This window comes from Malurus melanocephalus, unplaced genomic scaffold (assembly GCF_030028575.1).
Source record: "Malurus melanocephalus ecotype Western Australia unplaced genomic scaffold, MMel_1.1 scaffold_37, whole genome shotgun sequence".
Classification (NCBI taxonomy): domain Eukaryota; kingdom Metazoa; phylum Chordata; class Aves; order Passeriformes; family Maluridae; genus Malurus; species Malurus melanocephalus.
Genome location: NW_026623269.1, coordinates 3,012,612 through 3,029,401, shown reverse-complemented (window position 1 = coordinate 3,029,401; position 16,790 = coordinate 3,012,612). Strand labels below are relative to the sequence as shown.

General features: G+C 39.2%; 1 protein-coding gene across 1 annotated transcript in view; it reads right to left on the bottom strand.

Annotated features, from left to right (window-relative positions):
- Positions 1-16,492, bottom strand: part of OLFM3 (olfactomedin 3) — a 47,527-nt gene extending 31,035 nt beyond the window's left edge. Inside the window, exon 1 of the mRNA XM_057364294.1 lies at positions 16,132-16,492. Within this exon, the coding sequence (XP_057220277.1) occupies positions 16,132-16,200 (69 nt within the window). The 5' untranslated portion in view covers positions 16,201-16,492. The remainder of the gene's footprint in view (positions 1-16,131) is intronic.
- Between the last annotated feature and the right edge of the window lie 298 nt (positions 16,493-16,790).

Here is a 16,790-nt window from a genome sequence, read left to right as displayed (position 1 = left end):
TTGCACAGTGCGGAAGGAGGGAGGCTATTTGTAGCATTCTGTCAGTTGAAACAGAGGGGCTCTAAGGAACTTTCCTAGGACACAAGGTAAAGTCATTYCTTTGGACCATGTTTTTGAAAAACGCAATCTAAGTTACCATCTTTTGTAACTGAGACAATGCTAATGAAGGAGTTAAGGAACTGGAAGTGATAAATGCCTAAGGGGGAACATAAGGCATGCCAGTTATCTTTAGAATAACATACTTGAACTGCAGGCAGCATGTAATTTGTGACATTTGATCAAGCACTAACTTGATCAACTGTTTTCCTTTCTTTTCCRTAGCAGAGTATTTAGATCTGGTCAGTCACACCTGCACATTCCATCAGCTAGCTCAAAGCACTGTTAAAAGTTTTGTGTGAGAAGTCTGTAATGCTCAGATGGTAAATTCAGTGATTTCGAAAACTTTTGAGCAAAAGGGAAGATCTCTATGGCCTGAAGTCTTAGTTTGAGACAAATATATTCATTTCACTTTTAAGAAAATGCATATGACATCATCTGTCAGAATGAACCACTCAAATTTTGGCTGTATGTCTAGGATGATGCATGGCTAAGAGTTTATGATGCAAGTATGTTACATTGTTCTGTTTTAGAGGAATGGATTAAATACATTTTTGAGCTTCCACTTCCAGTTTATCTTCTATGATTCTGTGAGCACTCTCATGAAGGTAGGGAGTACTGGATTTGTTTCCAGATGGAGGCAATGAACTGGGAAGGAGAAAAATTTCAGAAGTACCTAAGAGACTTTTTCATTTGAGATTGAAGTGGGGGGATAGGATTCCCCAAAATACCGTTAAATTGAGTGCTGTTTTTAGAGGGCAGCAGTGACAGAAAATGAGCTCTTCTGAGCTGACAGGAAACTAAGGCTCAAGTCAGAAGCTGTTGATTAGCCTCTGGTCCACTAAAACCAGTCAAACAGAACAATAGAGGGATCTTAGTGTAGATAAGCTAGCTGTGCCTCTTAGCTGTGCCTCCTTAAATCAGTAGTTTGTTTCATAAGCTTGGAATCCTAAGACACTGCTTCATTTTTATCTTTTCTTTGTGTTTGTATGTAAGCTTAGACTATGAAGTGAGGAGAAGGCATAATGAAGGTTAATGAAGCTCTTGGGTTCATGCAACTCATATGAATYAGAAATAATTTACTAAGAGGAGGCTCACCAACATCAAATCTAAAAATACTTCATGCAGAGTTCACAACAGACTAAATATCACTTCCAGACAGCTGCAATGTAATTTTGCCAAAATGAGATAAAATAAATGCCAAGTAAGTGTCACAGYGAACGAAGGAAGGGTCCCTCCTGTGTCGCTTTACAAATACTTTTTCTTCTACATTATTCCTTTTGTACATGGGGAAGAAATAAGAATGGAAAGAGCAAGAAATATTAAAAACCAAACTGAGCTCTGGAGCAGTCCTTTCCTTCTCTCATTGGTACAGGAGTATACACTCCTGAAATGTCATTTTCTGAAGTCAAACACATGAACAGCATTCTSTCTCTTATTTTGGTAAACACTTAGAAGCATTATGAACTCGGCATCATATTGTGAGATCAGCTGTGTGACTGCTGAGGAAAATAAGGAAGAATGAGTCCTGTTCTTTTGTTCTTCCCACAGGGAGCTATACAGAATTTCAGAATAGGGAGGAATACAAAAACAATTCTCTTCCCAAGATAATCTGTCATTGCAAATGAGGCAGTGTGACAAGAATAGTAAAYACTTTCTTTTATTAATAGCAAGAATTAACATCTTTGGGATTAAAGGGGGAAACAATTCTTTCTTTGTGCTATTCACATAATAGTAAACCAATCTAATGATCATTGAAGATTGTATCCCCAGGGCATAATTTGGAGGTAGATGACATATATAGTTTCCACGGGCTTCCTTTACAATTTTATAAAGAAAGAATGGTCTCGCTTTATCTGGAAATGGGTTGTATTCTACATRCTAGAAAAGTTTGAAGGTTTCGGAACACAATTTTCATTAAGGACAAGGGATCAACTTGTGTCACTTGGCGGATAGTTCTAGTGCACATTCATCTTTTCAGGTTCAATCAGTAAAGAGTAGACTAATTGTACAGTGAGGCTTTCCTGACAGGCAGCTGTGGAAACTCCATGGAGGGGGAAGCTGTCCCAGTAGTGTAGTTAATCAGCCATCTCCTAGGTGCCAGGGGAGCTTCTCAGAGGGACTTGACAAAATTGTKACATAATTGTAAATTATCCAAGCTTGGGTTTTTTGGTTAACCAAATCTGAATTCACAGAAAGACATTAAGTATTTAAGTCTGAAACAAAYTGGACTGAATTATTTTCCATTTCAYTGTCTTTCAAATTTCTCCTTAATTTCTCTTTGATTATAATAATGATTTTAATGTAAGACATGGAACTTAACCTAAGGATATCATAATATTTTAATGTGTTCAGTCTAGCCTAGTAACAAAGAAGAGTTCTAAAATMCTGTTACTTTCCATGTGATATGAAGAATGCATATTCTTGTCATGGATATGAACTTACAGTTAAATTGGTAAAACTCTGGAGTGCCATCAAGGAAGGTAGAACTGGAAGTGACATCCCCATTGATTGCAATTGAATACATTGGTGCTGAAATTTAGCCTGTAAGCTGTAGATTTGGTATAATACAAATCTAACTTGTATATGAGGAAGTAGCTTCACCATGTCTGAAGAATATAAATGCATGTGTGAGACAAACATCACATAAATGCACTTTGTTTCTAGGKTGTGTACAATAAATACTAAGCACTAGGTAACAACATATTCTCTCAACATTAAACAGGGTAAAGCTAATTATATATTAATAATGTGAGACAAGTATTATGCAGAGCTAAATCCCTAAATTCTTAAGGAGTTAGKATAAGGATTAAGACTTTTGCTCCATATTGTCTCTTTACCAAACACAGTTATATGGTTACAAGTGTGCATGGTAAAAGAAATAGTCTGTCACTGTGYACAGAAAGAACAAAACCATTTTCTTTTTCACACTCTGCAATTGCACTGTTCTCAAAGTAGTCCCTGAAAATTGAGCTGAAAAAACCCCGCAGAAGYGTGAATTCAAACTACGATACGTGTGTTTTGTAGAGATCCAGTCGTGGTGTTAGCGAAAAAAGAAACAGCATTGGCATGAGCAAAATCCTTACTGAATRTTAATGATGTGCAGTTCCATAAACCTTTCTGTGTATGAAGTGCAACTCTGAGTGTACCTTAAGGTGGTTGCCAGTGATGACTCTAAGCATTAAATGTCAGTGTATTATGCAAGTGCATCTGTCTTCTCAAAAATTAGAGGCATATTGTGTCTTCTGATATCTMGGACTAACCCTCAAGTGACTGTCTTCAGTATGGCACCTAGTTTACATCTTTTTGGTGTAAGGATGCCACATTATGGATGTAAAGGATGTCACAATTTTGTTCTCTGGACATTGTTTTTGCTCATTGGTTCACCAGACAAATAGAATGAAGACACTCAGGATGATTTYCTTTTATTTCCAAACATAATAAACAAATAACTATTATTTATGGGGGGAAAAATTCTTTATAGATGCCAAATCAACTCAGAGTAATCTGTAATAATGGACATGTTTGCTGGAGTAGGTTGGTTTATTTAATATTAAGGTTTTACCAGAATGAAATATTTATGGAGTTTTATTTAGTTAATGATGAACAGGGAGTAAATAGCAGCATGACTTTATTAAAAATCTTTCAAGGAGAGGAGAAAAGGCAATTGAAAATTTCACTACACAGAAAACAGACTTCAGCACTAGAAAGGGTGCTCACTCAGCCTGACTTTTCTGAGAACCTCTGGTGGCAGAGATGTGCAAACTAACTTGTTATTTCAGCTTAGGATTCCTTCAGTGATGAGGAGGCAAGGAAGAAAATGAGGACAAGGATGTTTAAGAATGCAGATTCTGCCTTATCTTTCTAACTTTTTAGTGCTGTGCAGAGGTCAGCCCTGGGCATAGCCAGTAATTACTGACTTGGGGATGGCAGGATCGCTCTAGACTCAGTAACACCGCAAAATTACAAGAAGTAATTTAGTTAGGGTCAGACCCTCAGCGGTATAACTGCTTGTGTGACTTCTGACGCTGCTCAGGGGCTGCATCACCATCAATTAGAAACAGAGACCACAGATAAGGCAATTTTATGATATCCTCATGCACCATATGCAAATCRAATGGCAAAAGTGTTTACCATAAGGGCTACAAGTTCTAGCACCTCAGCATAATTCTTTCTTGTTTCTTTGAAACATCTCAAGTCCACAGAAACATCCAGGCATTATGCTGCCTGAACAGATCTGCTGTGGATCAGATAGACCTGCTAAGGCTTCTGCCCTCAAAGTACACTACTGCCTGGTATTAATGAAGACACGAATTCCCATTTGTGCTTTCCTGAAGCTTGTATATGAACTTTTATAGTTCTCAGCCTCAGAAGTTTATTTTTTCCTTCAATGTATCCTTAGAAATGACAGAGCAAAAATATCTAAGAAATCCAATCTTGGAGAAACTTTCAAAAAGTTGGGGGTGTTTTTTGGTGTTTCTTTTTTCCTAGGCAGTAATAAATAAAGGGTAATGAAATAGGAAAATAGGATAATTCTTTTCCCCAAGGACTTGGATTGCAGGGTGATCGTGTTTTTCTGATAAAACACCTTACAACTCTGCAGCATGAATAAATGAAAACTGTTCTGTAAGACAGATCTTTTAGGATCTGATGCCTCTCTCTGATGTTCTTTGGCTTTAAGTCAAGCCTCAGCCTTTGCCACTGTTTCCCTGCTGCAGTGCAGTGTTTGCAACTACTCTGGTCCTCGTGCAGAAACACTGGCCTAGGGGTCCCAATGCATTTCAATTGTACCGCGGACTGGCAACTCCAACACATTCTCTTTCTAGCTACAGAAAAAGGAAATCTTGAGATTTGTGCTATAGAAATCCCTTGTGAATCCCATAATAACAGTCACGTTGTTCGCTGTGCTTACTCTTTCTCATATGGAAGATGTCTGTTATTTATTCTGCAGTAGTGTATGATATCCCCAAAAGACAAAAATCTGGACAGAAACAGRAGAGGAAGCTTAGCATTTCCCAGAAACACAATGAAAGATAGTACAGCTCAAAACAAATTCACACACTGAATCCATTCATAATTGAATATTCACAGCAGGCCTTCAGAACAGCAGCAGAGGAATGTGTTAGGCTCTATCTCGCTCTTCTGAGAAGTGCTGAGAGCCCCATCGTGTAGTTAAAAATAGACTGTGCTGTATACTCAATAATAAGGCTAAGCAGATAATTTGATCTAAACAATTTAACAAAATTAGCTTTCTCTTTTACTAGAATCAGTCCACAAAGAGTACTATTTTCAGCAACATTTCTATAAATAATTCCTWGTGYGTAGCTATTTTATGAATAATTCACAAATCCGAATGCTAAAATTTGAGCAACTCTGGACTGATAAGCTGTAAATATATTGGTATTCCTGAAGTGGGTAAACAAAATTTGTTGTCCTACACAAATGCAAGTACAAATTACAAATATGCATTCAAAACTATGGTATTCACCTAACATTCTGCTTTGTCATTGATTTTGCCCCATAGAAAAGTAGTACAAACAATTTTTAACCTGTGTTTGTTTAAAAATTGGAATAACTRTTTGTGGAAGATTTTGCTTCTGTTTTCTTTCCTATCTACTGAGGGCAGTGTGYTAGGAAATAAAAATATTAAATCATTTGCTCTTTCATCCTCATTTTCTCCATGGGCCTCTTGTATTGATGTGTTTGTCCAATTAATCTTCTGTCCACATGCTCTCAGATGGGCACAGACCTGCTGACCTGGCCAAAGGTACAGTCCCATTCTAATTCACAACTGATTGAGGGCCAGAGGGAGGTATGGGCTTTCTTTAGGCACTCAGCAGTGTATTTTTTAATGAAATATATCCCAGTCCCAATCTACTTTGGTACCGTTAACCTTATTTTTATTAATACATTAGTGCCTTTGTGAAAGACAAAAGAGTCTTCAGATGTTAGCAAGTTTTTTCAGATATATCGACTTAAAGTGTTTCTAGGCTGTTCCCAGTATAATTATTAAGGCTCACATTGTATCATTTGGATTTCTTGTTATCTTCCTTTTCTAAGCCTATTTCCATTTTTCAGAGTACTTAGTACCTTTTTCACAATATGTCTACTGTAYAGATTACTTTCATCCTTCTTTTCATCACAATCTCTCAGTTTCAGAGCCTATTCATGTGAGATAGGTTTTACATTTTATCCTGTAAGGCTTATATCTCATTTACTCAGCATTTATATCATGTACTCATTGTTCCAAATGACACAATTCAAACCAAACAATTTTGGTGCCATGTGACAACAGAAGCTGTTATCTCAAGGTAAACAGTGCAGGTGGTCTTGCATATAGCTTTGAATTGSATTTAGAGCTCCCTTTTAAGAGTCAGCAGTGGCATAGCCTGTATCCACAGCTGGGCATTTAAGGGCTGGTTCTGAAGTTCTCATTACCTCCAGCATTATCTGTGGTCTTTCAGTCAGTTACTCTTCAAGGAAGTTGATCTCCAAGTAGAGTCTTGTATTGAGCAGACACCATGGCACTCACACTGTGGAATCAATCTTGTTATTTTGTCAGGCAAGAATTCCCCCAGCATCAGTGCCCGTGGATCTGAGCACACTATCCTAATGAAAACAGAAGTGCAAAGCCCTGTTGACTGGAAATGGGGAGAACGTGCTCTGTTTGGTGTGAGATGTCTCTGACAGGAGGGTGCCAATTTTAAATGTTCTGAATTCAAGGAGTTCAATGGAAAATGACTGAGTAGTATGACTGATCTCCAAATTTGAATTGCCTGGATATTATTTAAAAAAAAATAAAACCAAACAAAAAACCAAGTAGATTATTTAAAATATTTCTCCACCTAATGCTTAAGTTGGTGGTGGTGGGGAGGGCTGATCATTAGTTTCTCAAGCTAGAGTTAGTACTTTGTTCAAAAAGACTTGTGCAACAAAAGGCCTTCCCAAAACAATGAACATATAAAAAATGGCTCCTTAAGGCTGTGGTAAGTTCCTTACCCTCCCCGCCTCCACTTCCTGCACCGCCCAATGCCTGACATGAAACATTTTAATTATTTGGATCCTAACTGGAGTAACTGATCCAAAATTTGGATATATGCCCTTGGAAGGATAGCTGGGCGTCTTCCCAGTCCAATGAACAAGTTACTAGATCTGTCTGTGAAGAACTTCTAAGTAAAAGCAAACATATATGGGGCATGAACCACTATCATGAGAATTCTCATAAATTTGGGATATTTTTCCTAGGTAAGCAATGTATTTGGCTTGATGTGCTCTTATTTGTAGCTCCGAGGAATTCATTACAATTATTATTAAAAAGAAATAACMAAATTCACCATATGAAATAATACAGAAGGAATCTGTCAAAGCTTAACAAAACTTCTGATTTCTCAAAACCAAAAAGCATCTAAAAGGTTTCTTGAAAAAGAATCTGTCCTCTAAAGAAAATGGAATGGCAAACACAAATCCCTAGCTGTTAAGGAAAATCTCTAAGAAATGTGGCTGGTCAGACAGCATTCCAAGATTGCAAACAAGAAGTATGTGGGTACAGAGTAACAATCAGCATTTTGGAGAGAGAAGAAAGGACAGCYCTGAGGATCTTTGTATTAAATTAGCTAATGATTGCAGATTTTTTGCAGAGGAAGCAAAAACACTAGAAAAGATTCCATTTATTAGTTTCATAAAATCTGCCTCAGGTTTGGGAAACTAATGATGACATGATACAGTAAGTCATTAGAATTGTAAGAAATTTATGACAATGGATAAAAAAAGGGTAATAAATTCAACACAAAAAATATTTGCCTAGAATAGCTTCTGGAGGTAGGGGTTCAGAGTGACTAGAAAGTGAAAAGACAACATTRGTCATTCTTAGGTATTAGAGGCTATTAAAAACAGAAAATCAGAAAATAYAAATATATCCAAGAATGCTAATGAGGATGAGAGTGTTACACTCACATGAGGATGTAAGTGTTAGACAATATCTAATTGCATGTGATTTGGGAAAATTCTGAAGGAGAAAAGACGCAGTCTTGCATCTATTTAACTAAAGAATGAGACAGTTAAGGCTTATCAGGCAACTTCTTCAGTAACTACCATCACTCTTACCATCCATTTAGAAAGTCATTGGAACCCTCTGTGAAAACACAAACTGGGCATGTCCCTTGATTCAGTAAATATTTCCATTCAAAATTTTCTTCAAATTCATGGTCTTTTTCTTTGAGAAATAAGAGGGGAACAATACATACACAGACACAGACACACACATATATACACATACAACTGCAGGCTAAAGTTGTATTTTGCCCTTTTAAAGGAGGGACAGAACATTACTGGTGGTGTGAGATCTCACAGAATGGYAACAGCAATATCCACTCCAGATAAGGGCAACAGCAACCATTTAATGCAGGGTACCATATGTAAATGCAAGGTYGGTACCTGGAACTTTGGATGCACTTACTTTATCACCACAGTGAAGATATTCACATTCATTGACTTGAACTTGAGCAGTAGATRTATGTGGATTTATGAGAAAGCAAGTCCAGAGGGCACAGATCAGCAAAACACAACAGCTACAGCAYAGAAATCTGAGCTTCTTGAATTGTGCTGGATAGACTGTTGATCACAGCAAAATGTATGGGAAGGAAACAAGGTAGAAATATATATCTGTGTCTTCTGCTAATATGGAAGTATTTATTTTAGCAGTGTCTGCAGAACTAGTATAGCAGAAGGTCATTAAAAACTATTTTTATAAACTTCCTATTGAAAAGGATTARAATGCATATCAGCTAATTAACCTCGAATGAGCCACAGCTGACAGATTTTTTTATGTCATAAGTGAACCTGTTAAAGARCATAGGAATATGTGGTGCATTCATAACTTCAGGAGTTTTATAAGAAAATCCAATAGAGAGGTAAAGACAGACACTCATTCTATTTACTTTCTACCTGAGAGGAACTTCTCTTATTCTTTGCTTCTGGTTCAGCATATTTTTCAGGGCCAGGAGACTTCTGTAAGACTGAAAACTCAAATTTTTGTGTGACATAGTATGGAATATAGTGTCCAGTTTGCTCATTTGCCTTTCAGCTACATTTTTGCATATTTAGTTTAACTGCATATGCTACTACACATCCACACTGTTGAGCCTGTTGAGTAGTAAAGTCCATATAATTATAATATCAACATATCAATCACAAAAGCAAGAGCACTTGAAAAATTTGTGTTGGAGCCTGAGGAGGTATCTGGAAGTCAGTAAATTCCTGCCTGTTATGTGGCAGGCAGAGGTAGCAGTAGGATTAGCCTGCAGGTTAAAGAGTCAGAAGGGAATTTGAGGCTTTAAAAAGTCAGAAATGCAGGAGACCATACTTGTTGTTTGTGGATAAAACTGATTCTCATGGGACATTGTTAACACATATGTTTTTAGTGTTGATAATTGTGCATGTATTAAGAGACAGGATCGAAAAAAGGGCAGTGGCAATCATGGTCTTTAGGCTACTCTGCCTGACATGCATCTCTATATTCTTTGTGCAGGTGCCCAGATATACCTGTGATGACAGCAAACAATATTGATCTGAGATGTCATTATAAATTCAAACTTGTCACACACTTCCTTTCAGAACTGAATGCTTGTATCCACAGCTGGATCTACGTTTTTTGTACTATCATCTATTCTGTGTAGTGCTTGTTACTCAGGGCAGTACTTTGCAACAATTACACTGCCTTCTATGTATTTCCTTGGGAAAAACATCCCAATACCATATACTGAAAATGCACAATCTTATAAGAAGGTAGAATACTTAGAATAGTATGTAGGAGATTATCCAAAAAGAACAGGAAAAAAATGATTGTAGTAGGGAGGCTGAGAGTGAACAACCACCTTTAATATGACTAAGGAAGTGTTTGATAAGTTTGTGTTTATAATGAGATCACAGATCAATAATATATGCTGTCACCACAGGTATCAATCTATTCAAAATGCTGAAGTTCATATTTGTGTRAATCTAGTTTCAAATCTGAAGTCCAAACTCAAACAGCATTTACAATTTCATACATGGAAAATGACTTAAGTGCTTGGTTGTCTCCTAGAAAGGGACACACTGCAACACATTTTGAAGTATATTTCTGCAGCAGTGGTTCTAAGAAGAGAGTCTCATGAAAATCTCTGTAAAGGTTTTTAGTAACATGCCCCAACGAATTAGGAATAATATTCACCATATTATGATTGGCACTTAATAATAGCCAATTCTCACTCAGAACCGAGTTAGTTTTTCCCAATTGTTCTGGCTTATGGRTTACTTTACAGCTTGAGGAGGAAGCAAACACTCTTTCCCAAAACCATAGCAGTGAAGAGGGCTACTTTCTTTCAGAATTTGCTCTAAGCTGCTGTTATGCTTAGCCATATATGCTTTTCAGTGAAATAAGTAAACAGAATCATTAAATTACAGTTACAAGGACTTGTTTGGTTACAAGGCAGTGCAACAGACAGCTGACTGCTCTTCAGGGGAATGCAGGATGAAAAACATTACATTTGTCTTATCTAGGGCTGCTTTAGGTTAGTTACTTAAGTGATTTGAAAGTCTGGAAAAGGCTCAGAAGAGGTCAGAATAGTAAAGGTTCTTTAATTCCTCTTGAGGAAAAGAATGTTTTAAATAAAGAGGACTGCATATTTTATGAGTAATTACATAAAATGTTTTTCTTGTGAAAAGACAGAGCTACAGAAGCAGCTGGGTAAAAATTAAAAAAAAAAAAAATCCATATCCATAGTCTTGGTATTCTTGGTATCTACTTTTGGCTACAACTCAAGTTCCAAGTTGAACTCCAATCCAACTCTGAAAGTAAGGTAACTTTTACTGCTTTTGAATTCTCACTCATGAAAAGAATTCTGTACACARATGCAGGCACACAAAGTCCTTGCTTTCTCTAGGCTTGGTCTTAGACAAAATACCTACTGCCTTGTGGAGTGAAGCAGGATAGATTGCTGTTCTTGTGAAAGATGGTCCTTGAGAGGACCTCTCCCAGACTATTGCTGCAAAGATTTACAGAATGCTTCTGAATTTTATCTGGCTTTCAGTCAAGATTCACTTAGAATGCGTAAGTGCTGCCCTGAAGTAGTTTTGTCATACTGCAGTTTTGAAAAAGGGGATTTCAGTGCCCCAAATAGACTGGGCCCTCTCTGACGACTCCCTGATAATTTCTCATTAGGTTCCTTCATGTATTTAAACCAGAAGTTAAACAGAATCGTGTTAAATCTGCAGCGAACTATGAACACTATTTTTATAGCTATACCTTGATGCTGTTTTAATGGCTTCAACACTTCATTTCCTGCTCCTGACAGTTGCCTTCTCTGCTTCAATTTTTTCTCTGTAGACTTTGTGAACTGATTSTCCTTCACTGGCTTATGACTTGGCCTAACATAGAATAAAGGTGGAAGCCTGATTACCTAAAGGCAATATGCCTCTACTGGAAAAATAATTATTTCTGGTGAGGCTACATCTGTGTATARGTACGCAACTTTTTTGAGATTTTGTGTAACATATATATTGGTTTTGATTGCATTCAAATAAGTAGAAGTTATAATAGTAGTGAGCAGCAGAGAATCAATTTTTAACCAGAGGAAAAAAAGAYCTCTTCCCATAGCATCAACAGTTTTAAAAAGCCCTTAAAGATCACGTGCTATCTGGTAGCAACAGGAGAGTTAGCACTCATGCAGATGTCACTCGTGTGTTTTTGCATATTCTCTTCCAATATCTTAATTTATGTTACTTAAAATGATGCAATGAATAGCTTTCTGTATTTTATATAATGTAACGGTGGATGTATGTCATTGAGTGTAGATAAATAGGAAATACATGAAGCACYCTTTTTTTTCTGGGACTGAAAGGTTAGAAGGCACTGTATTGATTACTGCAGGAAGAACAAGTAGTGTTAACTACAATCTTGGGTCTTTACATATTGACTGAAGTTGCTAGAGTGAGAGTAAAATAACTGATTGACACCTGGGAGAGAGCCCAGGGCATATTGACAGTAGAGGATGTTCTTCAATGGCTATTAAGTCATGTGCCTCAGAAATGGGAGAGCAGACACCAAGTGAGGGTTGACCACATTCAGCAATTAATGATTTAGAGCATTCTTAAATCTTGGAGATTAAATAATTATGTACGATTTTCTTATTGACTAATACTGTAGGAAACAGTAAATTAATTTTCAAGTAGGTAACGAGATTTAATTTTGCAGTATACTGTAGTCCCATGAGTCATAATTTAAACAAAAATAGTTTATTGTGGTAACCCTTTGCTGTACATAGTATTCTTATACATTCTTGCAATATGGATACATTGACTTGTATTGCTAAGCAGTACCAAAGCAGTGCATGTTCCTGCTCATAAGTTCTTGAAATTTGGGAAAAATAAAGATTTGTATAGTCTATTTGTACAGTCTGATTATGTGTGAAAATCATAGATTTTTAAAATCTAGAAACACAGCCATTCCAAAGATGCAAAGTTTAAGCATTCAAAATGGATGACGGATTTAAAATTTAAATTATTTAAAACATTTATTTTTTAATGTTAATATTCCCAACCATCCTATGATCCCTTTCAATGAATAYAATTCACAGTTCCTTTCTATAACTGTCCTTAATAATACTGCACTTAGCTTCTGTTTGGGATTGTACTTGGCAGTCATTTTCTGAAATATTTTTTGCAAAATTCAAATAATGGAAAATAAACAAATGTAGGATATAGAGCCATTATAAAGTTTAAAGGCCTAAAGTTCATTAACTGCATTGAAACATGGACATGTTTTTCAGATCTATTTAAATTTCCAAAATTAAAAAATGCTATCTAGACTTGGAAAAATGCTGAGCTTCATTTCTATGTGGAGCAGCTTTATCTCACTATAAAATGCTTACTTGCTTATACCACTGTGATTATCAAATGATGGTCAGCAAGCAACCCTCATAAAAGAAGTCCACTTTACATACTGTGAAGGTCATTACAGAAAACTCCAGGTSTAGAAAAGCAGCACAGAGATGCCATCTAGCAGTAACTCTTARAAATTTCCTAATATTGGATACTTCCTTCTTTCAAGACACTGCACTTATGAGTAGGACAAAGGAAGATTTTATATCCAAATCCTTTCTTGGCAGCTGGTTTCCTGCTGAATGTCTAGCCACTCTGTTGGAAATGAATCTTTAATGAAATATATTATCGTGGAGAATTTAAGAAAAAAACTCCTATGTAAATACAGAAAAAAATAGAATAAAGTCAACAAATGTAACATTTAATAAGTATCTTAAAWTGATATTCAGTAATTAGCACAGTGTTAAAATTTATCATTAATAAGCTGCTTTTCATTTGTTAAAAAGWATTTCCACAGTTGATCAATATTTTATATCAAGTTTAAAAAGAGAATTCAAAAGCATGGGCAATAAATTGTTATGGTTGAAATAAAATCTTAATGTTTCAGAGATTGGGGAATAAACTACATACAAATTTTTGTTACMTATTTTACCATAAGATGGCGATACTTAAACACTTTACTATCAGTAAATAACTGAGTAAGTTGAGCACATCTCTGTCATAATAARAGTGCCTGTGGACAGGAGTCCTGAGTCAGTGATGGTCTAAAACTAAAATAAAGATTTTTTCAATTCCCCCTATTATTTTAAAATAGTTGATCAAGAAAATAAATTATTACCTGAAAGCTTTGTAGGCTATGACTACAAGTGTATTTTGTATACTCAAAATACCTGTTGTGATTCATCTCCTTAAGCTAACGAGTTTGTRAGTGTCAAGGGCATGTGAAAAGTTGCCTGTGTACTCATGAGCATACTACACAACTCCTTCTGGAAAAGAAAGGATTTACCATCCCCTTGTTTCCTGCAATTAGTTTCATATGATAGATTTGCTTCCCAACCTGCAGGGCAGAAAATTATTTTTCTATTTCAATTTAGCATAAAGCRAGATAAATAATTGAGCACGAGTTCCATTTCTGGAAAGTTGAGTCAGAACTTGTGCTTTTTTGTTAGAAAAATCCTGTAAGATTTTTTCATATATAATTTTCCACAGAAATATGAAATGTACTGTTCATAGTCAACAAAATTATTATTTGCCATGTGACACCTTTTTATGTTTAATGTGGYGTCCTTTTTTTAATTTATGAAAACCCTGATAAATGCCAGATTTTGACTAAGGGCTCTAATTTTAATCTAAGATCGACAATTTTTGAGCTTTTTTATTCCTGACCCTTGACAAAGTCAAAAGAGCCTGGAAAGAACATCTGAATTTCTCTGAAAATGTCACACAGAGTGACGAATAAAAGGCCATTTTTCATGCCCTTTGCACAGCATGCCACAGAAAAAAGGGCTAGAAGCAAAGTTTCAAAAGTTCATTTGTGCCATTTCATTCCAGTGCCTCATCCTGTTTTTCAGTGCTGGATGGTGACAGAGATACAAGATGGAACATTTTTTCCCAGTGTTATTTTAGGGCCTGAACTAAAAAAGAATTATTCTGCCCGCTCTGTTTGCTTCATTAGTGGTTTTACTCTTCTGTGGACAGAGAAYGATAAACTTGGTTTTCCTGCTTTTATGCAGGCTCTTTAATAGATCTTGCTCAGGGTAACAGAAGTCAGAAAAATAAAGAAAATGAGTGTGTGGAGAGCTGTAGTTTTAATGAGACCATGTGCTGCTATTCACACAGATGTGGAACTCCCATGTGTGCATTACCTGATGAGTCTCCTTACAGGCACAGCAATACCTGATACCTTCAAATAGCTTCTATTTAACATAAGTGATAGAACTAATTTCTCAGCTAATGTTATCAATCCTCCATCATCTCCTGCCTTCTCAATTTGTACCTTACTGATTGAAAAGCAGTCAGAGTACTGCAGCCGTAAATCAGATTTCCACTGAATTGCCTTTTACATTCTGGTTTTGAAGAGGAGCATCCCTTCCATATTGTTGGACRTTCAGTACATATTTGTATATGATTAGTATCTTTATTTTAAATGAAAAGCCTGCCAGAAGAGCTAAACATTGCCTCTCACGGTTGTCTGGTGCCTAACTGGTATCATTAAAATGACATTCACCGACATGCAATATAAATTGTGGCAACACAGTATGGACTGCTGCTCGTAATGGACTGCAATACTGTATGAATGTTTTCTTATCACGTTTTTCTAATGCTCACAGTTGCAAGGCTGCATGCCACAAAAAACAGTCAAATGAGACAAGTTCTACATTTATAAAATACAGCACTAGAGAAATTTGCAGACCTGGGGGCTTTCAGTCATTATTGCTTGTAAGTGGTATGAGTACAACTCCGATTTTTTAAATGACTTAATCTAAAATCTCCTTCACAAGCCAGGCTGTACGGCTAAAACATACCGTTTACTTTTATCATTAAGTCAGTATCAGCTGCGATCTCTTAGTGACATGAACACGTTTGTAAATTACATTACTCGGCAGCAGCCCGGAGCGTGGCTATAGTACTAAATTCAGTGTCTTCACGTGATGCCTCCAGTTCCACTCTAAACAAATTWATTTCCAGTCGGAGGCTGCCGAGCCCTGCTTCCAGCGCCTCGCTGCTTCCCCACAACTGGCGCAGTCACCCCGCGCTATAAATGCCTCCCTGCCTGGAGCGGGATGGATCGCCGCTGCTTTGCGCTGGACAGCTACCGGCCTTGGACAGCTACCGGCCTGTGGCCGCCCGCCCCGCATCCCCGTCCCTGTGCGGCGGACACAACTCCTGCGAGCGAGCGAGGGGTGCTGCGGGCAGGTGTGTGGGGTGAGGGTGCCGTGCCCTGCCCGCCGGGGCCCCGCTGCATCGCCCCCGCAGCCCCGCTGAGGGCGGGCACCGCGCCCCCCGCCCCGGGAACCGGGGACAGCCGCTCCCGACACGAGCCCTCCCGCCCGGCCGCTCCGCCAGCCAAGGACACGCACCCGCCTCTCCCCGGAGCCATCCGGMGCATCGCCCGCTACCGCATACGCCGTGTGCGGGCAGGCTCCGCCGCTGCGAACTTGTCGCCSGGCCGGCTCCTACCTTGGAGGGATCGAGGCCGGCCAGCAAGGACAGCAGCAGGAGGTTGAGGATGCTGGCGGGCGCCCGCATCCTGATCCCGGGGCTGCCTCTCCGCGCCGCTGCTGTCGGTCATTCACTCCGCTCCCGCCGCAGCGACCGCGCCGGCAGCCGCGCTCTCTGCCCGCCCGCCGGAGCCCGAGTGGAGGCGGCAGCGGCAGCCGCCCGGGGGACGCTCATTCCGCGGGCAGCCTCGGCGCGGGGAGGGCGGGCGAGGACGGCGCTGCCCGAGCTGGTGGAGCGGCTCCGCGGCCCCGTCCCACCCCGCCCCTCCCCTCCCCCCGGCCAGCCCACCGCAAAAGTTTGGGCCCGGGAGACGGCGGAGCCGGCGCGGCTGGACGGGCACGGGAGCGGGCGGCGGATGTGACATCAGCGCGGGCGGGGGGCGCGGGGGCGGTGCGGGGGCAGCGGGCAGCGCTGAGGGGCGGCCGGGCTGTGGGGCCGCGCGCTGTGCCCTGTGAGGGGCGGCCCCGCTGAACCCGCACCCAGCCGCGGGGTATGGCCCGACCCCGCACCCAACCGCGGGTTATCGCCCGAGCCCCGCACCCAGCCGCGGGTTATCGCCCGATCCCCGCACCCAGCCGCGGGTTATCGCCCGATCCCCGCACCCAGCCGCGGGTTAT